Raw genomic sequence first — 27,652 nt, 5'->3', positions numbered from 1 at the left:
TGAAGGTGGGGGTGGGATTACATCAGGGATCACCCTTGAGACCCTTCTTGTCTGCAGGCGGTGATGGACAGATCGACAGATGAGGTGAGGCAGGACTCTTTGTGGACAATAATGTTTGCAATGACAATGTGATCTATAGTGAGAGTAGGGAGCAGGTGAAAGTGAGCCTAGTGAGGTGGAGGTATACTTTGGAGAAAAGAGGAATGAGAGTCAGTAGAACTGAGACAGAATACATGGGTGTGAATGAGAGAAACCCAGGTGTAGAGGTGAAGTTGCAAGGAACAGAGGTGGTGAGGGGAGTATAAATACCTGGGGTCAACCATCCAAAGTGATAGGCAATGCACAAGAGAGGTATAGAAGAGAGTGTAAGCAGGGTGGAGTAGGTGGAGATGAGTGTCAGGGGTGATTTGTTACCGAAGACAAAAAACAAGAATGACAGGGAAGTTTGACAAAATAGTAAAAGTGATGTATGGTTTGGGGATGGTGGCTTTAATAAAAAGACAAGAGGCAGAGGTGGAGGTTGCAGAGTTTAAGATATTCATTGGGAGTGAGCAGGAGGGACAATATTAGAAATGAGTATTTCAGAGGGACAGCTCAGGTTCAGCAGGTTGAAGAAAAGTCAGAGAGGCAAGGCAGAACACGTGTAGAGAATGTGAATATATCGGACAAAAGATGTTGAATATAGAGCTGCCAGGAGGAAAACGCGAAGACCAGAGAGAAGATTCATGGATGCTGTGAAAGAGGACTTACAGAGGCTCGGTGTGACAGAGGAAAGTAGTACACATAGGGTGAGATGGGGCAGATGATCCACAAGGACGCAGCCGAAGGAAGAAATTAAAGAAGTTGGACTGTCACTCTAACAAAATAGGGAAGTTTAGATCATCCACTGCAGCGCCGTAGCTCCGCAAACGCACATAACGCACACTGCGTAGGGCACCAAATGGCCGGTAGGGCACCAAAAAAATCAGGGTCGTAAAAAAAAAAAAAAAAAAGTAAACCATATTAATACTATAAATATCATATGCATTAATATGGTTAAACAATACAAAAGCAACATAAAACAATTTTCCCGAGAAAAGGGGTGAATCTGCTTTGTGCCCTGTCTCCAGTCTCCTCCTGGTGCCCCCCCCCCCACTCCCAGTGGTCTGTTCTATAATGCCTCAATTCGGTATTGGTAAACACCTGTTTGAACATGGCCTCGAAACGGCAACAGGAGTCGGGAGCGGAGAAAAGAAAGAACAAGAGGAAGCGTGATGAAACTCAGGCGTTGCTTGCCGGTAAGGCAATGTTTAAATAATAACAATAAAAAAAGTTCATTATTGTAGCCCTTGCTTGCACGCTCATGTCCGTCAACTCTGTGATAGCTCCTGTTAGCAGTGTTCATACTGTGTTAACAAATGTTGCAAATGATTGATGTTGGGTAGTTTGTTTACGTTGTGGATATGAATATAGAATGGACTACTAAAAGCAACTCATCATGGTCACTCAATTGACGGTTTTCAGATAACGTTAGCAATCGTGAGACTAGCATTTCCCTCCTCAGGTTGGTAGCTGGCTAACGTCATGCATGCTACTGATTAACCTTAACTTTGGGATAGGTCAGTGATGCAGTCAAGTATTATTATCAGATTAGACAAGATTACTTTGTATGTTGCTGCATTTCAGGATATCTATAAAGACGCATATCTTATTTATGCGGCATAAATAAGATATAGGTTTCATATTACAGTGTAATATGAAACCTATATCTTCCAGTAATATAGATTTCCTACTTGCGCATTTATATCAAATTATGTACAGCATGTTTATATTGCCATTTGCCATTATGAAAATCTATACATGTAAAATATAGTTAGTAATTTTTAAATGTACCAGTGACTTACTTAATTTATTAGTCTTATAATGCAATTTTTCGTAGGCCTACTGTAGATTCAAAATTGTATTTCTGTAAAATCCCTGAATATTTTCTCTTGTATGCAGGGTCAATGCTTAAATATGTTCAAGGAGGATCTCAAGGACAGGATGAACCATCCAGTAGTAGTGCCATCCCTGGACATCAACCACCAGCCATTGTAGACCCTGCAACAATCCCTAGCCAAGAAGAACAAGAACCATCAACCACCAGTTCAGGTACAGTTCCATACACAAGTACCACTGAGAGTCCTGTCACTGAGAGACTATCAGAAAGTGACACTGTGGAGACATGTGTGCCCCCTTCAACCGATCCTGCTCTTTGGCCAGCTCACATTGTAGATGCTGATCGTGTAGAAATTGTGCGGAGAGGTCCTTTTAATGTCAGCTCTGATTTTAATTTTCCAAAGGGGCCTGAGTATTTATTTGTAACAGTATTTTTAACCTCCTTTAACCTTATTTATTTGTTTAACTGTCATGTTTGTTGTTATTTAATTAAACAAATTCCACTGAGAAATTCAAAAGTATTAATGTTTTTTTTTTTTTTTTTTTAAGTGGCGGGGGGGGGGCACCATAAAGCATTTGTGCTTAGGGCACCCAAATGGCTAGCAACGGCCCTGATCCACTGTATATAAGATATTATCCATAGACATACCACAAAATAATGTTCAGTCTTAACATATTTATTGGTATGCATTCATGTCCATTTCACACGTCCGATTCTCAAAAAAGACAACAACAAAAACCCCTACGTCAGGGTTTACGTCATCACCGGTATGCTCGTCGACCAATCCACTGCGGCAATGCGCTTTGCTCGCTTCCGTAAATATTTGGCGGGAGATGTAAGGGAGGAAGTTGTACTTGTTTTTGCCGTTTGATTAATAAAACAACAACAAAAGAGCAACACTCCTATTCTAAGAATGGATGAACACAGTTCCGTGCAAACAGTGGACTGGAAGAAGACTGAGGAGGCGGTGGCAAACTTCCGACGGTTGCTACTTTGTTCCAAATGGTAAGTAAACGTTAAGTGCAGTACAGAGTGGCAAGCTAACCCTGCGTCGTCTACGAGTACTGGAAGTCAGGCTAAACTGGGTCTTTTTTATGCGTTTAGGTAGCAGCAAAAGTAACGAAGTGTTGTCTTACACTTAGAGTGGTAGGAATGGCCTAACAAATACGTAAATGTTAGTTTGGTATGTTTGTTTAGTAAGTCGAACAGTGGCCTGATGCTTATAGAGAAAGCAAAGCAACATGGAAGAAACTTAACCGTGCCTCTAGTCTTGTCCATTATCGTTAACTTTTCATTTGAAACCTCACTTTCAATTCATCCTTAATTAACACACGTGCGGCAATGCCATGAAATGTTGAAGACCTCTGTGCAGCAATGAGAAAACATCACGCAGCCTGCACTTCAACGATGAAAGCTTCCAAAATATATTCTGGTAAACCGCGCCATCACAATAAACCACACATAATAAACCTGTAACTCGGTCACAACAAATTACGGTATAGCGGCGATAACGCCTGCAGCACCTGCCAATGAACACACTGGCATGTTTTGCTAAGCGATCTGGCGCCGAATAAGTGACAGACAACAGCACAAAGCGTAGTAAAAACAGAGAGTGGTGTGCTGCTTAAAATTGTATTTGACTGTACTTGTAGCTGTGATGGAGTTCAGGTGATTATTTTTGCATATGACAAGGTCCCGGACTGCCCCAGAGTGTAAGTTGCTAAACATCCAGGACTATGTGCTTTTGTTAATATGATGGTAGTGCACTTTGTGTTAAGGTTTTCAGGGTCTTCTAAAGTTCAGATTTTACACATTTGGCTCAAAAAGTATTGCAACACCCTGCATTCCTAATAAGGCTATTGTGATGTTGTTTTTTTTATTTTTTTATCTCACTTTAAATTAATTTGTGGGTCTTGGGGGTATACAACCGTTGTCCAACTAACGTCTTTTCTGTCTGTTTTGTTCTCTTTTTCCCCCAGTTCAGATTTGATGAAGGAACCTGTTTGCTTAGGTTTATGTGAGCATATGCTGTGCAGGTAATGTATGAACTTAAGTGTATTCTAACCAATTAAACACCAATAGGACACCAATAGACAGCTTTAGCTAATAAGCCTAATGGCTCAATTTCATTTGGTACACCTAAATAGTTTTTAACACCTGCAATATGTTTTGCCTTCATCATAGATTATAATGTGAGCATAGTCTTGCCTCCCCTCTCATATACTATAGTGCTTTTCACACATGCACTGTAGCCTTGAACCTTTAGACATCACTTATTAGAGTTAGTGGAGAAAACACATATATCCAAAGCAGCTGGATTTTCCACAGTTTAACCTGGCAGCTGCCCAATACAAAATCTATGTGATGATGGTTTATGCCATTGTGCGAACAATGCAGGTAGTAGTCTGGTGCCTTTATTGCTAGTGAGTGGGCGTAATGTGTTCCCTCCTTCATGCTAACACAAAAAGTATTTCAAGTAGTTTCAGTCCACCTCAAACAGGCATTTTTTTTCTGTGGTACATGTTGGAAAGTTGAAATGTCGACAATATCCCAACCTAATTCCCCTGAAATTGTCTGAAGCGGATGTGTGAAAGTGGCTACTGAGTGAATTAATGTCTGCATGCTTAAACAACAGCCCGAATTTTGATTCTTCTCTTCATGACTGGATGTTCTTTAAAAGTGAAGGAATAACCACTCTGCAATTCTTCTTACTGAGCTGTAGTGTGGACTCCTAATATGAGATATATTTATTCCTCAGGTCCTGTGCTGGGCCACGTGCAGGAGATGGCTGTGTGGTGTGTCACAGCCCTGCGTGGGTGAAGGACATCCAAATCAACAGGCAGCTCAGCAGCATCATAGAACTCTTCTGTGGCTTAGAGTCCCTGCTCAATCCTATTAAAAATCCAGGTAGACGGAAGCTATATATATAAATTTATATAGCAGGCTAAAAGCATAATTGACAATTTATCTTTCGAAATCCATGTGTTTGGTTCATTATCTTTCTCACCACGCTCATCCTTCCACACCGTCCTCTATCACTTGTTGACTGAAATGTTCAAACATTTTCCTCCACTAATCTGATCTCAGATTGACAGTGTTAGTGGCTTGTTCCTTTGGTTTATTGTATTTATTGCCCATCTGGCATCCAGGTAATGGCACTAATTATGCAGTGCAATTATCCACATTAGTGTTTAGTTTGCAAGTAGATCTCAGCTCTGACAAAGAATTTCAGAAGGGCTTTCAAAGCCATGTAGTTAATATGGGAACAAATCTACACGTTGTTGTCAGTGTTCACAAAACCAACTAAAGATGTAGAAAGTAAACGAGGTGCTCCCATACGTCTTTCATATGTAAGCATTATTATTTCACTACACCTAATAAACTGTGCAGTTTCTGTTTGTGAGGGATTTTTTTCTATTTTTTTTTCTTTTGCGTTCTTGCATTTTATTAGGATCCCATTAGCAGTAGCGTTAGTGTTTGCTATTTTACCTTGAGCCCTTTATTCATTAATATGTGTATGTTTATGTACTCGTATGTAACCACTGTAACACTCTAAATGACCAGCCTTGAAATGCAACTAATACTGAAGTTCAATTAAAAGAAAGCATGGAAAAAAGGTCACCATCAAACCACCCCAAATTATACATTAAGAACAGTTCCTCAAAGATCAATGTTAAACTTTCAAGATTTCAGTATATAAATTATTCTTAATTAGCTTGAATAGTTCCATGTGATAATTTTTGTAAGCACTTTGTTTTCACATATATTTCTTTGTTTTTTTTTTTTTTTCCATACTTCATTGTAGATTCATCTGTGGCTGAGATTCAGCCTGATGGCCCTGTACTTAAAAACAACAAGAAGAATTTTAAAATCTGGTTCAGTCCCCGCAGCCGCAAGGTACGCTGTACAGTCGAAAAGGCTGCAGAGATCACCGTACTGGACAGCAGGTCTCCTGGAGAAACAGCTGCAGCACAGCAAGACACCCTCACTGCTCAATGCCAGGACCTGTCAGTTTTCAATTTCACCTCGTCCTCCCAAGACTCCGGCTCCTCTTCTTCTCAAAGATGCAACAGTGAAACAAAAAACAACAGGAAGAAGAGGTCAACTAAGAAAAATGCTACCAGCAGGAATGTGCCGGTGCAAGAAGCCACCAGAACCACACGAAAACAGACGAAGCAAAATTTGAAGAAGAAAAGGTTGGAAGCCATAAACCAGCAATGGGGAATCTCAAAAGAGGCTCATCTCTCTGAAAATGAGCAGGTGTGTGCTGATGGAGCAAGAAGGTCCAGTAAAAGGGTTTCTTTCCTCAGCCCTGTTGTCACTTCTGATGGGCCTCAGCCTGAGATGGCACAGCGGAGCACTGACAGACTCAGTCCTGCCAGGAGCACAGTGAGAGAGAGTCTCTCAGAAGGTAGCAAGACTGTACTGAACTGCCAAACTGAACCTGTTCAACCCTCGCTGGAAAGTGCCTTTCAGCATGACCAGCTGTCTGCAGATGTACCCAAACCAAATGATAACCCCAAAAACCACAAGAACGTGTCTCCTTCCGAGCATTCCTCAAAAAGATCTAGGACCGAAGACAGAAACAGCACTTTAGACAACACTCCAAAAAGACCAAGACCTTCTCCAGGCAGAAGGGGGAGAAAATCATTGAGTCCGATCTCTCCAGTTGTGCTAAATCCTCCATCTCTGACTACCCCTAAGAGCACCAAAAAGTCCAGAAAAGAGGGCAGAGGCAGCCCCTCTGTTCAAGCCAGCCCCTCCACAGAAAGTTACAGGAGATCTTCCTGTTTTAATGGTGCATCTGTTGGACGGTCCAGTCCAGGAAGCCCTGCAGTTATGAAGAGGAACCACAAGGGAGAGACCCTGCTTCATCTAGCTGCAATCAAGGTCATAAAGTGTTGGCATAATTCACTTTATTTACTCAATTTTCTGTTCAACTCTAGGTGTGAAAATATCTGCAGTGGACTGATAGAATAAAATCTGTGCACAGTGTTCCTAAAAAATGAGATATTAAAATGGTAAACAATGATAATTTCATTCATTTTAGCTCAGTAATGCTGTTCTTGGGTTAGGACATTTTGCAGAAATAAAAATCATGAAAATTAGTGAGTATAAGGAGCAAACCTGGCATTTCCTGTTTATTCTTTTTTCTTCTTTAAAAAAAATACAGATATATAATTAAATATTCTCCCTTACGATGGAGTTGAACATATTTGGCTGTATTAGATCAGGCAGCCATATTCCACTCTATTGAGACTAAACTGTCTTACAGTAATCCTTGTAAACATAGCTGTAATCCTTCCCTGGATCCCAGACAAAGCAATCAATGGCCCACTGCTGAGTGATTGATAAACCAGAGAGCTTTGGTTTACTGAGATCAGCTACTAAGTTTAAAGGTTTGCATTTACAGGTCTGTAGATCTGACCTCAGGTTTGTTGTTCTCTTTTGGTCTTTGCAGGGAGATGTAGAGGCTGTCAAGGATCTTCTGGACCAGGGGGCTGACCCCAATCTAAAAGATAATGCGGGGTGGACACCTCTGGTAGGTGATGAATTTGTTAGTCTCATTTGTTGTTACACTATGTTTCTTCAGCAATGTAGCATTTGTTTACACACAATCATGTTTGTTTTTAACTTATTTTGATGACAAATAATTGGTGTTTCCATGTTTATAGGTGACCTGTTTTCTTTTTTTTTTTTAAACTACAGTGACTTTTTCCACATAGGTTTTCGTAAAGACTTAACTTTACTTCTATAATGTTTGCTACTTATTATTATTGCTATTAAAGCTAAATATTTGGATTTCTTCCTGCTTGGTTACTCATATTTCTACTATATGACTGGCCCTCTTTTGCTATCTCTATTTTCTGTTTGTTTTTAAACTCATGTTTTTAAAATTTAAGCATCTGCACTGTTTGTGTGACTGGGATAATAAGGACCAGATTTACTAAGCAGGGCAAATTGGCACTAGTTTGCAATCAGAGAAAAGCACAGATAGGAGTGGAAATTTCAGATGGTGATGTTAAACAATGCATAAATTTATGATCAAAAGCACAGTGAGTTCATTATAATAATAATAATCAGAAGTCTACCAAGAGCAGTGCAAATTGGCATGGGGTCACAAACAACCAGACCAGATAAGGTTACAAGTAATCTAGTAACAGCACAAGCACAGCTTGTTAAGTGAATCAAACATAATATAAGAATAGTTTTTAGCTTCTATGGACTTGTTTCTTTCAGGAAACACCAGCCCAGTGTAAGTAGAATGTGGTTGTAAAAGTCACTAAAATGACAACATCCAGCCTCTGGAACAAAACTGTGATCAAGATTAAATAAGGGGGAGGCACTTTTGCAGAAGTTTCATTTTTATTATTATTTTTTTTATATTAAACTCTGAAATCTGGTGAAACATTGTGCAGACACTAAATCAGAAATTTAAATATCATTAACATGAAGATTTCTTTTGTTTTTAGTGTGCATATGAGATGAAGCTATATGACACTTGAAAGTAAAGCCCTGCATGACTTCAAGAATAGGTCCAGCTTCCAAATGGCACGGTGGCAGACCTTTTGTTGCTGCCAATATTGCATTAGTTCCTCTACCAGGGTTGACTTTTTCATCCTTCAAGATAGAAGAATATAGTTCTTTGAAAAGTAATATGTTCTGATGACACAAGGGGTTATCTTTGTGGTGGTACCTCCTCAGCAACAATCCCAGGCATGTTATTTTATCAGTTAAACCTCAAGTTGCTGCCACATGATAAGCTGGAAACGCCTCGACAGCTGCTCAAGACTGAGTGTGTGTTTGCATCTTTATTGCAGCACTTTATGTCAAGATGCTCCACTCAAACTTGAGTTTTCAATTTGAGTTTTGACAGTTTTCAGCTGATCATTCAAATTGCTACCAGTAAGCTTAATGCTAGAAATATTCAAATTTGTGTGTTTGTATATATGTGGGAAGGTTGGTAGCTATATGCCTTGATATGCTACAGCCACCAATTGTAGAGCCAGAGCATTTCAGCTTGTTACATGTTTCTCTCTGTATTTGTGAAATTTAGAACAAACAAAATGAAGCCGATTTCAGCATGCACTTTACGAATCCATGGATTTGGTTCCAAACTGGGTGCAAAATAAACATTTGTATGGTCCAGATGGCCAGTACTACAAAAAACTTGGAAGTGTCCCAGCAATACATGAAACAGTTGTCACAAATAAGAGGCATGTTTTCATTTCTAGTCCCTGATGATGGTGAGGATGATGAAAATGATGATAGATGATGCATATTCTTCTTAATATTTGCTCATTCAGGTGGCAAATCATTTTTACAGTCATTGAGGAGAAATAACTGCACAGCCCTTGGCTTAATAGCTTAGACTACCTGACCCAAATAAAAATAAACTGGAACAAAAAGCCAGTTTCTTAATAAATGCCTTAGCTGCTCAAGTTATTTAAAGCATAGTGCTGTGTTTAATCACTCTGCAGTTGTTTGAGTGTGTCTTAATTGCATTTCTGTTGAAATTCTCAGGCTGAACTTTAACTTTGTCAAATTAATCCTTTGCAAAGGCGAAGTCTTAAAAACAGACCAACATTAAGGCACCCCTCTTCTTAATTTTAGAAAGCAGAAAACTGGGGCAGGACATATTTATGCATACTTCCCAGATGTTATTACTCAGCAAGACTTATTTCGTATCAGTTTTTAAAAATGCTTTATTACACTATAAGATCTGAGGCATATTGTCAGATCGAAAAGCAGCAGTATAACTTTTGAGCTTTACTACTTTGTTTCAGCATGAAGCATGTAACCTGGGTCATCTGGCAGTTGTGGAACTACTGGTCTCAATGGGAGCCCTCTTGAACACGCCTGGGTATGAGAACGACTCCCCACTACACGATGCTGTCAGGAATGGACATTCATCTATTGTAAAGCTACTATTGCAGCTTGGCGCCTCACAGAACGTATTGTAAGTTGCTTTAAGTGTTTCATAATACTGCGTTCTCATTTGGGTGTCCATTGTTACATTGACTTTGTTTTATTACACTGCAACTATGGTTGTACTTTTACAAAGTTTTTTTTATACTTTATACCAGCGCTTCAGTCCTCTTGCAGCACAAGAGAAACTGAAAGTAGATTATTTTGTGCAACATTGGTCTTTTGTAACAGTGTTTTAAGTTCTGACCTAAAGGCCCAGTGAAGAGCAGTGGAGCTCAAAATCTCACTTTTATTTAAGTGCCATGAATGAGTGAAAACTAAAGCCCCACAGTTGTGAGGGCTGTTTATTTTTTGTTGAATTCTTTTTTTAGTGGCCCGAAGGTTTGACATGAAAACAAGAGTTTCTAGTCTTGTCTTCAAAGCCAAACTTTTAACCTAGTATTTAAACACATTTTGGCCACTTTTTAACTGCATTTACAACAAGATGGAAGTTATTTTTTAAACTCTTATTGGCAGCAGTGTCCTCTAGAGTAGTTGTGAAACTGTATGGCAGGTCCCTCCTAATGTATCGTAGAGCCAGTGCACAGTGTGTGTTACCTGTTGAAGGTATGTAATAAAATTAAGTTGAATTAATATTAAAATAAAAAAAAAATACACTGCTCTTAAAAAAGGAGCACTCAATTATCCATAGTATAACCTAAAGTTGGTTAAACTTCAGAGCAATTCATCTTAATCAAGTTAGGAAGCATTAAGAGTGTGGAGATGTCATTGCAGTGGTGAATATTTAGATATTTTGCTGCCTGTAGCATCATCCGGCATGACCAGTTTGGCAGTGGATCAGTAATGGTCTGGGAAGGCATATCCTTGGTGAATGCCAGTTGAGTAGCACGGTCCTGGGTTGTGAGCACAGGTTCCACTAAAGGACGTCAGCACTTCATTCCATGTTTATGCAGTCTGTTTTTTGACAGTTTGGTCAGAAACATGTTTAAAAGTAGCCAGCTGGAGGTTATTTTGCAGAACTGTGGCATTGCTCCTCATTTTCCTCCTTGCACAAAGGAGCAGATACTCATATGGCTGCTGATTTGTGCCTCACAGTAGTCTTTTCCAGCTCTCCTCATGTAATGGCCCACATCTCCTCCATACACTTGAGAATATGCTGGCAGACACAGCAGACCTTCTTGTGATGGCTCATGTGGATGTGCCATCTTGAAGCAGATAGAGTTCCTGTGCAACATGAATGGGCTGCAGGTACCATCTAATGCTACCACTAGTGAAAGAACACTAGCAAAAAGCAAAACTAGAGAAAAGTCAGTCAGGAGGGATAAGAGAAGAGCAATGATTTATGCCACAACCTGCAAAATCATTCCCTTTTTCTCTTCTCGCCTCTCCTGTGCATCCCTTGTCGTGTTCATTTGCACCAAAGCAGATCATATGGATTCGCAGTGATTAATGCATCCTAACTGGACAGATCAATATCCAAGAAGTTGAACTAACTTTATGTTAAACTGTGACAATCAAGTCTTTTATTAAGCATAAAAAACTGTTTGAGCAGTGTAGCTTGCTCAAGCTCTTGTGATGACATTCATTTTGCTAAAAGTGAACTACAGTCCTAATTTAATTGTTGATGATGACTAAAACAATTTAGGCAAATATTCTTTTCGATATGCTTTTTTTTTGTGAATGGATAAAGAAAAAAAGTTAGAGAATCAATGCTTTTGACAAATTAAATCAGCTATATAGTGTTCCTGGACAGAGACATCATCTTTTGATGATATGATCTCTCATTGGTATCACACAAACACACACTACTGAAGCATAAATCTCAAAAGAAACAGAACATTTACACCCAGTTAATATTTACTGCATGCCTATTGTGTTTCCTGGCATTACATCATAGTGGTGTTTCTGTCCTACTGGACCACTGCTTTTTTTCCTCCCCCACTTCCTCAATAAATTTTCAAAGTCTTGTTTCTCAGTCATCGTACAAGACATTCAGCTTTTTGGGAGTTACGTAGTACATAGGTAGACAGATGTAAAATCCAGTGCTGATTGTTTGTTAATCAGTTGATGGCATATGAGCTTTTCTGGCTTGTGGAAGTACATTGTCAATAATGAGGAAGGGAACGGACTAATCCTTATGATGACTAATTGATCAGACTCGGTACTTTGATCAGATGATCAGCTCTTTTACAGTCTTACAATCAATGAATACCTATCATACTTTGTTTGTTTTTGTTTGTTTGTTTGTTTTTGTCTTTAGTTGTGTTTGTCTCATAACTTTGATTTACATTTACATTCTGTGAGGTTTAGGTTTATTTTTTGAATGTCAGTACAGATGTAATTGTTCTTAGGTCAGCAAGCAGGTTACCACAATAACTGAGAGCACCCTCAGCATACTTGAATGTAATTCTAGGAACATTTAAAAGATCTGCACCTGATGACCTGAGGCGTGTGATTGGGTTATAAACAGTGAGCAAGTCACAGATGTGCTGGGGGGCAAACCATCGAAAGCTTTGTGAACTAATAAAAGGATTTTAAGAGTATTTCTATATTGTACTGTGAGCCAGTGAAGTGAATTCAGTACTGGGGTAATATGGTCAAATTTCCTCTTACCTGGAAGGCCTCTGAGTAACCAACTGAATCATAAGGCCAGAATTAAAATGTCACGATTACCAGTGTCATAGGCAGCTGTGAGATCAAGCAAGACTAAGAAAGAAACTCTGAGTCACTGTTAATCTCCATGTCATTAACTTTAGTAAGAGGGTTTCTGTGAACCCTGATTGGTTCTTTAAATAAAGACTGTAAGTTGAAAGGTATTTTTTTTAAGAGGTGTTTTTTTTTGTTTTGTTTTGTTTTTTTTTTGTTTTTAATTTATTATTAATGTAATAGTTTACAAACCTCAAGATGTTCGGACTTCTTGGACAGAGAAAATGCAAGCCTTTGTTCTACTGGTCTGATCTCTGTATTGCAATGTAATAAAACGGGCACTTCAGTGTGAAATACTAATGCAGGCCTACATTCGTTCTACACAGAAAATTGATCAGGAGACAATAATTTAATCCATAAAGCCATGTTGGCATTGGCATCCAGAAACTGTTATCAATATTCATTCCTATTCAGGATCCGAGATCAATACAGTTCCTGTCCTAGCTTCTCTTCCTTACCATGCAGAATCACACACATGCACAGAGGACACAAACTAAGACATGTGCCAGTGCAATCCCTAATGGACTGACTGGCACACAGCTCGGGGTTTAGAAGCACAGATTTTGCAGATCTTCGTTTTTCCTCTGTTGCTGTTTGTGTGCAAGTAGAGCTTGAATGATTCAGCTGCGTTTTGTTGTTGTTTAGTCACAGTTCTATAAATCACTTGGTGCCAGAGTCCACTTTATATCTAGCTCAACTTTTGATTAATCTGACTGAAGTCTGAAATGCTGAAGGAAGTCTTAAAAGAGACAAACTATCAGTTGAGTACCTTTTAATATATTCAAGCGATATCTGCTTTGTCACAACATGTATTTTCTGAGACCGCTTTAAAGTATGAGCTTCTAAATGTATACCAGGGCAGGACATCTGTACACTTAAGAGAAGGCCTGAAGCATTTTGCTTAGCATACAATAAGCTTTTAGATTTCACTGTTTTATGTTTAGGTCAATGCAGTGTGAAAATAAATTTGTGCTAATGAGACATGGGCAACAAGGTACCCGATATATTTAAATTGACTAAGTCGTAATGACCACATTAAGCCGGAAGCACTGAATCCATACAGACATTAATTAACATCACCTGGAAGCCTTGTACTAACATGCCATTGGGTATAATTAAATACACAGGGGTACGACAAACTAGCAATGACATTCATCAAATGCTAGTAATTAGTCATTACATCACTCTTTGTCACTCTTTACACTTACTAGCATAGGATATAGTGTCTGTATGTATGTCTGTGTGTCTGTCTATATGTAGTTTATATACTGACTTTTTTTGGTTTTATACAGATTTTTTGTGATTTTAATATAGCCAAATTAAAGTTAATTCAAATTAATCATAACTCTAGGGATGTTGTTTAGATTTTTTGCACTGAAATTATGATGCAGGTGCACAAGTATGATGATGTTAGTATCGGCAAGCCAAAAACTGGTGGTTATAAATCATTAAGGACTACAGTAATACACCAATCAGAAAAGTCAGGAAGATGGCAAACAATGTAAAGAATGCAGGTCACAGTGTTCCAAAAATAGCTTTTCAGCCGTTTTAATGGGATGGAAGGTAATTCATCATTTTTGTTAGCCCTCAAGGAGACAGTCTGTTTTGGTGAGTTGAACTAAGTGTGAAAAGAAGCTTTGCTTGTTTACAAGAAGACCTCAGAGGGCACCTTTGACATGACAACTTCCAGTTAATGGATGTCATTTTCTTGCTCTTTGAAATGTACTCCATAATGCATACCGTCTTTTCAGTTGCATTCTCTTGTCATAACAAAGTGCATTGCTCCGATCCTGTTTTGGCTTTAATGCACTGGACTATCGTTTTTGTGCAGTCACAAAGTTTGAAATATTGTTAGCAGTTTGAAGAAGGGTGTAGCTAAAAGCATCAAGAAAACTCTTAAAGCTGTACTCGACATTATTTGTGATTATGGTTTGGTGTTAATGAAGGGCATTTGCAAAAAATAAAATAAAATCACAGTGCAGTACTTTTAAAAAGTTAAGTGAAAGTGTTTGGGAAGTCTAACATAGCAGTGTTGGCTGTAAGGTGATCTAAGCATCAGGACAAATTTCAAAGATGGAAATTTAACTAATTATCTTGGATTTGAAAAAAAAAAATACTGCCTCTTCATTTCACTGTTCATACTTGCTGCTAATGTGATTTTGGGCAGAAATGGTTTAAACTGTATATAAACTGTAGATACCAAGTAAGGCAGCAGTCTTTTAAAGTTTATATCAAGAAGTAGATGGGTTAAAAAGCTTTTATCAGTGTTTATGTTGTTTTACCAAAGTGGAGTTAGGAATGAAAAATGTGTTTTGTAGAAAGGCTCAGAATGTCAGGGATGAACCATTTGTAGCATGCAACACATTTTATGTATTCAGCTCATAAACTAAATCTGGTTGCTGTGGTCGAAAGGATCCACTATAACTTGAAACTTTCTAGTATAACTTACCACTATAACTGTGACTATATTAGATAGTCACAGTTATAATGCACGTCTACTAGAACCACCATCACCTTCCACCCACTTGTGTGCTTGAGCAGAGGCCTGTGGAAGAGTATTTGTGACTTTACCTCCTTCTCTACTTTTTGTTTTATTTTTAGATATTCTTCTCATGTGCTGCTGCTTAAACCAGCTTGTGTGTGTGCATATGTTTAAGTGTCAGGGACATTTTATGTTTGTTTGTATTTGTGTGTATATGGAGCTGGGGGTATGAATCCAAATGAAATATTTTATGGACCAGTGGACCTATTAATTGTCCCCCAGGTGTTATCTTTGCTGACGCCTAATCTTTTAGAGACGACCTGCTGGGCTTGGTTCTTCTTTGTCTCCTTTCCTCCTCCTGTGCCTTTCGTGATTCCTTTCTCCACCCCCCTTTTCTTCAAGGTGACCCAAGTCTTGTTTCATGCAGATTTCTCATACGTAAAGACGCATACTTTAAAGCTGTCCCCTTTGTGACCAAGGGAGGCTGTTTCATCGTCTTTGAGTCTCTGCACATAATAGTGCTTTTTGAGATGCAAAGCCTCCATTAGACACGCTGTTCTAGAAGGTTACCATGTGTCAATATTAAAACACATTCAGTATGCAGCCTTTTGATATTAATTGCTTTGCATTTAGTGAGTGTTATGATGTGACCTATGCTTGAAGTATAGGACAGACTTCAGCTTAACCTTACATCGAACTGTTACGCACTAACGAGTGAATGACACACACTGTTGCACAGAGTTCACAGAGCAAGCAGGATGTGGCATTGCCAAATAGTTTTTTTTTTTTACATCTACGTAGTAGCAAATATTTGAAACTGAATTTGCACAGATTGGGACTAAATGATGAAATGGGGCGATGATCTGATTTGAAAACATGATCTCCTTAAAAGCTTAAACTAAAACAAGTATTAAAAGGATCCTTTAAAAGGTACGATACTGTGGATGGAGCTTTCAGAGCAGGTTCCCAAGACTCTAGAGCTCCTGGCTAAGGAAGTGCAGCCAGCTAAGTCTGAATCATTTTTATAATAATATGCTTTTACAATATAGCATGTAATATATTTTCTTGGGCTGTTTTTGTTTCCTAATGGAAATTTACTAGTGCATTGCTCATTCAAAATGTGACTGTAAAGGTATATCATGACTTACAGCTTTCTCAAGATGAGCTTATACAAACAACATGACTGATTAAAGTGCAAGCTGAACCACTCATCCAAATGACTTCAGACTCAGCACTTCACTTCCTTGGATCCCGAGCAATGTTCCTGTGAAAAACAACTGTCTATTTAATGCTTGCACTGATCCATCATGACTAAATAACCCACAAGAGATGCAGGATTACACAGCAAAATATCTTGTTGTTGGTGGCGTTTCCTGGGATTTAGATTTCATGTGTTGACATATTTTTCAGTGTTAATGTTTCTGACCTTCCCGGTGGTCACCAGATGGTCTGCAGCACTGCAAGTGAATAAATATATAAGTGTGTGCATATTGTTAGATACTTACACCTTTTATCTTTGTTCCTCTTCATAGAAATCTGTATGGAAAGCGGCCTGCAGATTATGCAGCGAGTCTGGAGATCCTGGAGATTTTCCAAGAAGCCTCAGAAGGAACTCAATATGCAAATGCTCGTACATCTCATAGCCCCTCAGCCAGTCTCTCCGTGGTATGTCGCCATGATGTGAATAGCCCTTTTTCCCTTGAAATGATCAACTCTGGAGCAGAGTTATTATAATGACTATGTTTACTCATATTGCTTAAAATGTTTTTGATTCATCTTCATTTCAGTTAGTTTCCACAGTGGTTTTCTCATTTCAATTTAGTTTTTATCAGTGTTAGTTGAAATTTGTCTGTATTATGTAATGGTTGGTGATTGTCAGGGTCAAGATTTAAGAAGTTCAGAACAATACAAAAATGGAACATGGCAATGACCAGTGCCTCCTGAAGCTGGCTGTGTTGATTAATTGAACAAAATTAACAGATACTAAAGGCAGAGATATTTCCAGTCATTTTTTTCTGGAAAATTATCTTTTTCCTACAGTTGGTTTTCATTTTCAGATTAGATTTAGTGAACCATAATACATATTCTTGCATTAAAAGCCTCGAAACCCCTAAATTTCTGCTTGTTGTAGGTAAATGACTGTGTGAGGAGGGAACAAACCATGGTGCTTTTGTCCAGCAAGCTCTCACCAGCTGAACGGCATCAACTGGTCAAACTGGGACAGCTACTGGGAGGGAGGATGGCTGACACATTTTCTGGCTCAGGTATTGTTTGTTTGTACTCCAGGGGATCAACGTTCCAGTCCAAGCCCCTTACAATACTAGCTGCATGACTGCTTTCAGCGTTATTGGTGATGGGCTCTTAACAGCATCATGAATTAAATGCAACTGCCAGCGAACTGCTTGTACAGAAGCTTGTTTAACTGCCAAGCACTTCTACATGCAGTCAAAATATATATCTGAAGGATAAATTTCAGGCTGAACCTCCTGAGTTATTCAGTAATCAAAAGGTTGTCTCTTGGCCTCATCCAAACATTTACTAAAGATTACATAATGCAGCTACTTCATCAACCTTAGAGATGGTTCACAATCCCAAATGGTCCTTTTGCTACTGAGCCAAGCTTCATAGGCTTTACTGTCTAACACAAATCCATTTTATTGTAAAAGCCAACGTCAGGTGCTTGAGCATTATCACTCGTGAAGGTTCAACGGTAACTAACAAACGCTTTTAGAGCTGTATACATCATTGTGATACAGCAGCTCCTTCACTGCTGCATAGTTTATAGCTGAAAGAACACAAGAGAACAAAAGTAATTGAAATCATTCCTCATAAAATGTTTGGAGGTACTGTCAGAGTGATGAATACACGCTAATGAAAAACACAAGTGTGTCTCACAACTCTCCCTCATCTGGCCTGAGGGGTGAGAGTAGAAGCTTCCAATGAACATTTCTCACATTTTGAACTGAAGCCTGCAAATCCACTAAATTCATGGTCAATACACAATGTAAAAAGGTTTCACCCTGGAGATATAATTATGTTCATTTTGAATTTTTCAACTGTGCTCACTTGTTGATTGAAGAGGCAATAAGCTTGTATTTAAATTTTAATTAACCATAATTATGTTTCCCTTTCTTTTTATACAATAAGCTAACACTTGGCCTATTGTGTTGCCACGAAGTGTTTGACAGGTTTTCACTAAGCTTACTTTTCACCCACTCAAAGTAAGGGACATTAGGGAAGTGTTGGGCAGTGACTAACCTGGAATAAAAACTATTTCATCCAGTTGGGTTTGTGTTGCTAAATCAGAATCACAGATTTTTTTCCTTTAATGCATAATTACATTGGTTTACCCTTTTACAAATGATTTCATAAAAGATTCACATGTAAATGGCTCTGTCTCATGAAATGCATAACATGCCTACATGTAGTATAAAATTTATTGTATAATCTATAATACTGTTTGGGGCGGAAATGCTGGAAGGCAAAGTGAAAAACACACTGTCAAAAAGAAAGTGGAGAGGGGACAGATGTTAATAATTTTTCACATTTTCAGATATTTTTTCCCTTAAAGGTAGTGCTGAACTCATGAAAACTAACAGAATAAATGTGTCAAAAAAGCAAAAAAACAAAAAGGTTAGAGATAAACTTGAGCTGAGATGAAAAACACTATACTGTTTAAGATAAACTCTCTGTAGTTATATTTTGTTTGTCTCTTTAGATGTGTCAAAAAATCTGTCAATTTTTTTTAGACCTATTGTAGACAGGGATTGGATTATTAAAGTGTTTTTTGTTTGTTTGTTTGGTTTTTTTTAACCAATGGACCAATATGCAAAAACAGAATGGTCAGCTTAGAATTTGGCACAAACAAAAGCTGTAGTGCAGCATACAATGCTACTACTGCACATTCACCTAATGTGTATATAATAGATAATGTTCTTCCTCTCTCCCACCCCTTTTTGCACAAGTCGAGGAGCGTGTCAGGTTACATTTCACTGTGTGTTATACTTGTATAACTATGCATGTGACGAATAAAGAACCTTGAACCTTAAAAAATAACCTGACCATGCCGAGAGTGAGATTCACTGCACAGATGAAACCAACATAATCTTGTTCTAAATTGATTGGAAGAGTAAAGTATGGAGAGAGAAAAGGAGAGCTTGTGATCTGAAGCATAATGTGTCATCTGTCAAACATGGTGGAAGCTGTGTTATGTCATAGACATTTGGCTTCCAATGGAAGTGGATCACTTGTACTTATTCATGCTGCCACTGCTACTTCTACTACTGTTAAAAATAGCAGTATGGAATTTGAAGTGTATAAAGCTGCACTCATGTTTAAATCTAAACTTTGAAACTGATAGTATTGTGGGATAATGTCCCAGAACATACTGCAAAAGCAATGGTTTTTGACTCAAGACAATAAGGCGAATAACTGGATATATAAAGATACAAGATGTATAAAATATGGAAAACGTGATATATAAACATGTATGAAAGGCCAAATTGCCAAACATTTAGAATTTCACTATTGCAAAGCCCCCGAATTAAACTACACACTGATTGCATCCTTTCAGATACATTGGTGCAAAATTACCAAAATTTGTGTCACAGGCAAAATGTAGACCTGTATGGACTGGTGTGTGTCTGTTTTCTTTTTCCAGTGAGTCACATTGTGGTGCCGGAAGGGCAAATGCCCACCACCTACTCCACCCTCATGGGTCTTCTTGCTGGCTGCTGGATTGTTAGATACAAATGTAAGTACAGAGAAGGCTGTCAACTTTAACAGCCTTTAATTCCTTAATTCACATTAATTCATTTAATGTGTAAGTGTCACTGTTGGAAAATGAATCCAGAATTGTGAATTAAATATTTTTAGATTTACTGATGTCATGACTCTGTATAAAACATAAATGAATAAATTGTTCTGTGATCTTCTAGCTCCGACAGCTCTAATAGCATTAGAATTTAATATGTTGAAAAGTCTTGGACATTTAGAGTAGTATCATTATAATTTAACAAAAGCAATGTAATTCCAGTTACTAAATCTGTCATGTTATATATTGCTTTTAATAAAAAGTTCAGTATTGACTGGGCTTCTTGCCCAAAAATAGAAAGAACTTTAATTTGCTACTATCACGTGTTTCCTCACATGCTCCACCATTACATTTGTACATTGTAAGTTTTGTTTGCAATATACTTAAATACCTTTCATCCAGAAGTAAGTGCCAGATGGCTATTTGTGCTGAGTGGCAAAATTACATGTAAATATTTCTATACCGTACCTGATAAATATATATACATTTTTCACAGAAAAGTCATTAAAGTCTTTCAGAGAGTTTCTAGATATAGAAACAGTATTTCCATTTACATAGAAGTTATGTTTCTTGTAGTTGCTCAGCTTGCTCAGGTTGCTGGCACAGTTAGTCATTTATCTCCCAAAAGTACAGCACAAATGTTGGTAGCACGCCCTCTGCTTGCCTTACGAGACAGCAGAAATACTGAGGTTGCTGATTGCAAGGGAATCCATTCTAATCGGCTTTAACCTATAAGCCTGCAGTAGTAAGGTCACTGCTACAAGCATGATTCATCCAGTCACCTGCTGAGTATTTTTTTTTTTTTAATTGCCTGCCCTTTCTGAACATTTCCAAGGAAGACTTCCCAGATGTTTCTACATAGAAAAGAAACAAAACAAAACAATTTGAGATAACAGAACATTTTAATAGCCATCTTTGTTTCAAACAGTGGCCACGACTGGGATGTTTGTGATTTTCCATAGGACTGTTTTAGATAATATTTTTATGCGGGTACATTAAGGGACATGTAAACCATTAAAATTGCTGATGTGCTACTTAGTGCTACAATATTATGGTGTTAATTTCTCTCATTTTGGAACCTTTTAAGTGAATTATTCTGTTGTTTTTTTTGTTTTGTTTTGTTTTTTTGGTTTTTTTTTTGGAAAAGTCCAAATAAAATATACAGGATTTTTTTTTTCATGCACAACATCCAGTCTCTATGGGAAGATTTAAAGAACATTTAGCAACAAGCAGTTTTCATATCAGATTGTTTGTGCCTGTTGCTCTGTGTGCACACAACTCCTTATGTCTGACGGCCAAGTGAAGTAGGTGGGAATCAATATATCACAAGGCCACAATATCACTAGTGATAAAAAGTTGGTCAACTCTTTTTCCTTTTTACCAAGATAAATACCTTGCAAAAAATTTCCTATTCTTGGCTAGTCTCTCTGGTATCCTTGGACCAAGTCAGCAAGCATATGTTCAGAGACAATCAGCTTCACAGGAAGCAGAAAGAGACTTGCAGTCAAAGAGTTTTCTGGCACCTTGGCATGCCCTTGACTGTTGTATGTGTGGGAATGTGTGAGTGTTACAGTACAGTGCCGTGCATTCCTGTTTCTGTCTCTGCCAGTAAGCCAATTCAACGTTGAATGTGTGTAGTTGTGTCACTGTAACGTTTTGAGTGTTTGGACCATATTTATCCCCCCCTCCCCTTTTCTTTTCTCCACGCGGGCTGAGCACTTGACACTTCTTGTCTCCCTTGTGACAGTCACTGTGGCATCCTATCTGTTTCTTTTTCTTGTGTATGTGAGCACACAGAAGGAGCTGCATTTTCACTGTCACCTGACTTTGTATGCCATCCCTGTCAGCTAAGCCGAGCCCCGGCTTACTTCTTTATCAGACTTGTTTCAGTGCATTGCATTTTGATTGAAATGCACAGTCTCTGTGTGCCTAACAAGGTTATATTCCAACTAAAAGCCTTTTATTAGGGTTTCATTTAAAACTAAAAGACATGTTCAGAACAGTTGAAATGGTTTTGACCAGCATGTGGGAAACACACTAACGTTTTTGCTAGAGTAAAATGAGACGATTATTTACCTCAATCTAATCTCAATTAGCTCGCTTGTAAACCTTTTTTAAATCTTGCATCCACCAGCTGTGTCTGGCAACCTATAGCTAGAAAATGTCCACTTATTGTTTTTGTTTTTTCATCTTATGTGTTTAAACATTAACATTACAACATTTTTCCATTGCGTATTTCATGAAGAAGACATTTCAATGCACAGTCCCTAGTCATAAGAAGACTAAGAGTTCACCTATACATAGGTGGCTGAATTTACACAGAAAAGCTAAACTAATAAAGCACATACAGTTTTACTTTTCTTAACATTACTGAATGCTCTAAGCAATCGGTGCAGCCTGAAAAAAGTACAACTCTCATTGCAGCTCTCAGAAAACTTCTTGGGGTCAGCTTTTCTACTTAAAGATATGAGATTGGAAGTGTGGGATGCCGAGTTGCCTGTTAGTATCAATAAAAGCCTACAAAGTCTGGTTGCTTACAGTCTGTTCTCAAGAAAGACTGGTTGGTAGGTCATTCTTTGATCACAAGAACTTTTACAGAACTTAGATAGGTGCACAAAACTAGCATAGGCCACAAGAGCATTTCTATAGGTCCTGGTGTTCATCATAAAGATAAATTACATAACAATGGAGGAAATTCAGGACTTGTGCTATTTTCCCTAGGAGTTGATGTCAGATGTGGAGGTGCTTCTGAAGAGGAGAAATTTTCAATTTTGATTAGTATGACTTCATACTGACTTTTTGTATAATGACTATGAGTGCAATGTTGTATCCTGTCTCACTCCTAAAGCGTCTGTATTGGCCTTTAGAACTTCTTATCCATTCGAAATGCCAATACAATTCTTCTTGTCTCATTATAAGAGGACAAGTTTTCGTCAGCTTTTGTCTTTATAATGAGATCGCAGTAACAGTTTGGTCTCATGGTTAGTCAAGAGGGCTGGTTCATCTTACTGTTCACTCAGTAAGGATGGGGATTGAGATGTTTTATGCTCTCTTTCGGAGTATGATTAACAAATATGCTAATGACTCTAAGAAACTAAGTGCTATCGTCCAGAGAGAGATTAACCCCTGTATCTCTGCCCAACTCTTTAGCGGGGTCCTCCTGAAAGAAGTCTGTAATTAGGGGGGGTGAAGAAATGTTACTACTCCTCACCCCTTGTAATGGTGCTGTCACGGTGTACACACACTGATCTGTTCCTGTCACCTTACTCACATATTTGGAAGGTGGAATGTTTGTAAGAGAGAACTTGAGGCGAAGTGTTGTGTATATACCTTGCAAATGTGTCTGTGGAATAGTTTGCATCTCTAACAGTTAGAAGCGCTATGGGAAAACTCAGTGTGTTTGTAATGAAAAAAAGTTATTCGAGCCAAGGCGTATGCTCAGGTGTATTTCCTATCTTCCCCCCCCCCAGCAAAGTGTCATATTTTCAACCTAATCTAGCTTTAATGTTTAGATATGCCACTTATAAACTGTGGATTTGGAGTTTCTTTTAATATATCCCTAAAATGATGCTCAGTAATAGAACACTTACTGAGAACAGCAGCAGTTTGATCTGTGACATGTTCAGAAGCTTTTTTTTATCTGTGACAGTGAGGGGTCATTAAAATGTGCATGTTTTTGTGGGGGTTTTTCCCCCCTTTATCTGCCTTTTAAAAAGTTTTCTGCCTTTTTAAGATTTTTTTTTTTCCTAAGGACTTTTAACAAAAGCTGTATCTCTAACACAATGCCAAATGCCGGGATGCTTACTGTCACACGGTTTTATTTTGACTACGTAAAACCTCAAGAGACAGAGAGAAAGAGATGATGCTCGAATTCTGCTTAATACTTAAAACGGGGGTTGCATCATTAACTCCATCATGCTGTGGGCATCTTTCTCTGTCAACAACTGCAGCTATGCCAATACATGAAATCTTCCACCTTGTGATAAAACAGACTGTCATCCTTAGTGTGCAACACAGCCTTGTCACATTCCCTCAAAGTCAACATAATTAGCTGTAGCTTTAATTTTCTTTGTTCTCTCTCTTTGATGCCAGGGGTGGAGGCATGTCTCCAGGCGGGGAAGTGGGTGCCTGAAGCTGAGCATGAAGCAGGAGAAGGCCCCCAGCGAAGTCGCATCAACAGATGCAGCTTGGTAAGCGAGAAGCACAAAAACAAAGATATGAAATTGATGAATATGCGTTGTTTAAGCTCTCTCTCCTTGGGAAAAATTTGTTTTTCCAGGCAGTGGCATATGGTGATAGTTGATTTTTTTTTTTTATGTTTTTTTTTTGTATATATCTGTTTTCTGTCATGAATCATAACATATTTGCTTATTTTAGACACAAATCAATATAAAAAAATTACATTTTTGATCTCTTCAAATCAAATTAGTCTTAATTAAGCTAAGTATTCAAATTTTTTTGTTCTCTCACCCACGTTTGATTTTGCAGCCAACCGTTTCTGAAAGACAGCAGCTTACCACAAAGCCAAAATTACACTGACATCGTTTCTAACACAACATGAATGACTTACAGTGGCCAAGTCTGTCATGACCTCAGTTTAAAGAAGATATTTTGGCAGGGCTTGAAAATTGCTTTCCCCCAACCAATCAGCATGAAACCCGATGGAGCTTGTGCTGTTTTTAGAGAATGGGGGCACTGCATTGTCAAAGCTAATACTGGCAAAAGACTCTTTAGAAGCTGCATTTGCTTCTAAAGGTGCTTTAGTCTGCTTTGTTCAGATTCATTTGTGCAAAAACAAAATTCTATGCACTGTATATGTACCTGATAAAGTGTTTACCTGTTAGTTCCCTGAGGAATTCTTAACATATTTTCAGCATGTTCTGGTCATAACCACAAGGAGACACATGTTCCCCCACTCTTTTATAACTCTTTTTTTTCTTTCTCTGATGCAAAATAAACGTTCATTCTTGAAAAACAGTAAAAACCATCAATCAAAATCCTAAATAAAGGGCATGCAGAAGCAAAAGTAAAACCCTGCCAACGTATAGTAAAAGAATCTTTCTACTCTAAACACTTGAGAGTGCTAATTTACAACGCAAAACAGCTGAGTTCCTTGATGCTGTGAATAGAACAGTCTCCAGTGGCCTAATTCACTGCTGCTTTAAACAGTAATGCCAAGTGGTTCAGAGCTTGTCTGGAGAACAGTGCTTATAAAAATGTCTTCTGGCGCTGCAGCAAAGAAATGAACACAAAGCATCCACACAGGCGCTTGCCTAGATATAGTAGCAAATACAATTATTTACCATTTATCTTCACCATAAACAAAAGAGAAGACTTTACTCATTCCTGCCACTAAGCTCATGTTTTTCAGTTTTTAATGAAGGATGATAATAGAGACGTCTTCTCAGCAAGACAGTTTTAGTTTGGACGAGCCTTGGACTCTTCAAGGGATGAGGCGGTCTTCAAAGTTTTCACTAATGTCTGTTCCCGTCGTATTTCACAGCTTCCACCACTGTTCGATGGATGTTTCTTCTTCCTTCTTGGCTCTTTTAAGACGCCTACCAAAGATGAGCTCACAAAACTACTCAGGGAGGGAGGAGCTCAGCTACTGAACCGGCAACCCAAGCCAGACAGTGATGTGACTCAAACTGTGAATGCCGCAGCCTATCATGCCCTGCCAGGGTCCGACCAGGCCCTTTGCACACAGTACATCATCTATGACCCTCAAGGCCCTCACAAGCCGTCAGTAGTGAGACGAGGCAAGGTGTGGTCAGCTCCCACCACCTGGGTCATCAATTGCATCACTGCCTTCAGCCTCCTCCCTGTACCAAACCCTGAACTATTGGTCTAAATTTGTTAAATAATTATGTTTGCACCAAACAACTTACCCATAAGCATGGCCATAATGTGTATGTATGTCTTTTTTTGTTGTTGTTTAATCTGTGGAGATTAAGTGGATATAGTGAGTCATATACAGAATAATGAAACAATAATGTTGCTAATTTTAATGGTCCATACTTACAGTGTAAAAATAAAGTACAAATCTGTCTAGAGATAGATGGATAGATATAGATTATTTTTTTCACAAGTCTGAGAATCTGACTTATATACAGTATGATTGAACTTTACAATAGAAGATTTGACACTACAATTGATGCAAAAAAGTGTGGAAATAAAGTTGTGTTGCACACAAATAAAAATAAATGAAAAATAAAAAGAGAAGGAAAGAGGTTATATTAGAAAACATGGACATTTTAACATAACTGTTTTTCTTAGTTTGCTTTTTGACTGTAATTAACAGTTATTGCTGGTTATAATGCTGTATTTACAAAAAAAACCTCTTGAAATTAACTTTTGTTATTAAAAGTTGTTAATGAAATTATTTCTTTCCTTTATCCAAGTGGCAAGACTTCAGAAATAAACAAATTACCTACCAGCATCTAAAAGATAAAAAGCTTGGGAGCTGTATATATGAATCAAACATGCCAAAAAACAGAGTCTGGATTTACAGATTGGGGTCAGTGATACAGCCTCAAAGTCAATATTTCAAGGAAATGTTCCATTGACCTACTGTCACCGATGACAGACTACCTGATCTGGAGTACGAATCTATTCCTGAAATGAACAGACAGCACTGTAGTCAAATGTAAGCACAAAAGTAGCCTAGGTAGTATTATCCCTGGAGATGTAAAGTAAAAGTGTAAAATAACTGATTTATACTTTAGTTTAAAAGTAAATGAAACAAATGTGTAACACCTGAAGGCCCCTAAAATTGAAATTAAAAGTAGAAGTTTCTATCTGGGACTCATCTTCAGGTCAAGCTTAACTAGTTGCTTGAAGCATGTACTTTCCATCCACATTTGGCTTTTCTTGTCATATGGAGTGAGTGCTTCAGTGATGCTTGGTCAACTCATTTGTTTACATTCGGGTCACACATCACCGGCTGCTTGTATCTCCTCCTCACATGCCTTCACTGTGTTTTTGCCTCAGGTTATAAAACAAGTTTGTTGTTTTCACCTTTAGCAGGAACATTTTACTTACATATTTTGCAAAGTACTGTTCTTTGTTCAGTCATCTGACACCATCTAACACCACTCTCAGACACACTATATTGCTAAAAGTATTCCCTCACCCATCCAAATCATTGCATTCAGGTGTTCCAATGACTTCCATGGCCACAGGTGTATAAAATCAAGAACCCCAGCATGCATACTGCTTCTAAGAACATTTGTGAAAGAATGGGTCACTCCCATGAGCTCAGTTAATTCCAGTGTGGTACCGTGATAGGATAACACCTGTGCAACAAGTCCAGTGGTGAAATTTCCTCACTTCTAAATATTCCACAGTCAACTGTTAGTGGTATTCTAGCAAAGTAGAAGTCACTGAGAATGGCGGAATCTTGAAGTGATGGGCTACGTAAAATCATGGAGTGAGGTCAGCAGATGCTGAGGTGCATAGTATGCAGAGCTCACCAACTTTCTGCAGAGTCGATCGCTACAGACCTCCAAATGTCATGTGCCCTTCAGATTAGCTCAAGAACAGTTTACAGAGAGCTTCATCGAATGGGTTTCCATGGCCAAGCAGCTGAATCCAAGCCTTACATCACTAAGTGCAATGCAAAGCATCGGATGAAGTGGTGTAAAGCACACTGCTACTGTACAAGTCTGGGTACTGACTGCATTGTGCCAAGTATAAAGTTTGGTGGGGTTGCTTTTCATTGGTTGGGCTTGGTCCCAGTGGAAGGAACGCTTCAGCATACCAAGACATGTTGGACAATTTTGTGCTCAAAACTTTATGAGAACAG

The 27,652-nt window shown here is 38.4% G+C and overlaps 1 protein-coding gene across 1 annotated transcript; it reads left to right on the top strand.

Moving 5' to 3' along the window:
* The first annotated feature begins 2,767 nt into the window (after nucleotides 1-2,767).
* On the top strand, nucleotides 2,768-26,092 carry bard1 (BRCA1 associated RING domain 1). The gene is made up of 11 exons (XM_063498903.1): nucleotides 2,768-2,923; nucleotides 3,898-3,954; nucleotides 4,677-4,825; nucleotides 5,724-6,808; nucleotides 7,380-7,460; nucleotides 9,706-9,878; nucleotides 16,568-16,700; nucleotides 17,167-17,299; nucleotides 19,696-19,788; nucleotides 23,941-24,038; nucleotides 25,352-26,092. Exons 1-11 carry the CDS (start codon nucleotides 2,832-2,834, stop codon nucleotides 25,697-25,699), a joined length of 2,442 nt encoding a protein of 813 aa, XP_063354973.1. The 5' UTR covers nucleotides 2,768-2,831; the 3' UTR covers nucleotides 25,700-26,092.
* The last annotated feature ends 1,560 nt before the right edge of the window (nucleotides 26,093-27,652 follow it).

This window comes from Pelmatolapia mariae, linkage group LG16_19 (assembly GCF_036321145.2).
Source record: "Pelmatolapia mariae isolate MD_Pm_ZW linkage group LG16_19, Pm_UMD_F_2, whole genome shotgun sequence".
In the NCBI taxonomy this organism is placed as follows: Eukaryota; Metazoa; Chordata; class Actinopteri; order Cichliformes; family Cichlidae; genus Pelmatolapia; species Pelmatolapia mariae.
Note: the sequence above shows the minus strand (reverse complement) of the source record. Positions and strands in the feature narration are given on the sequence as shown.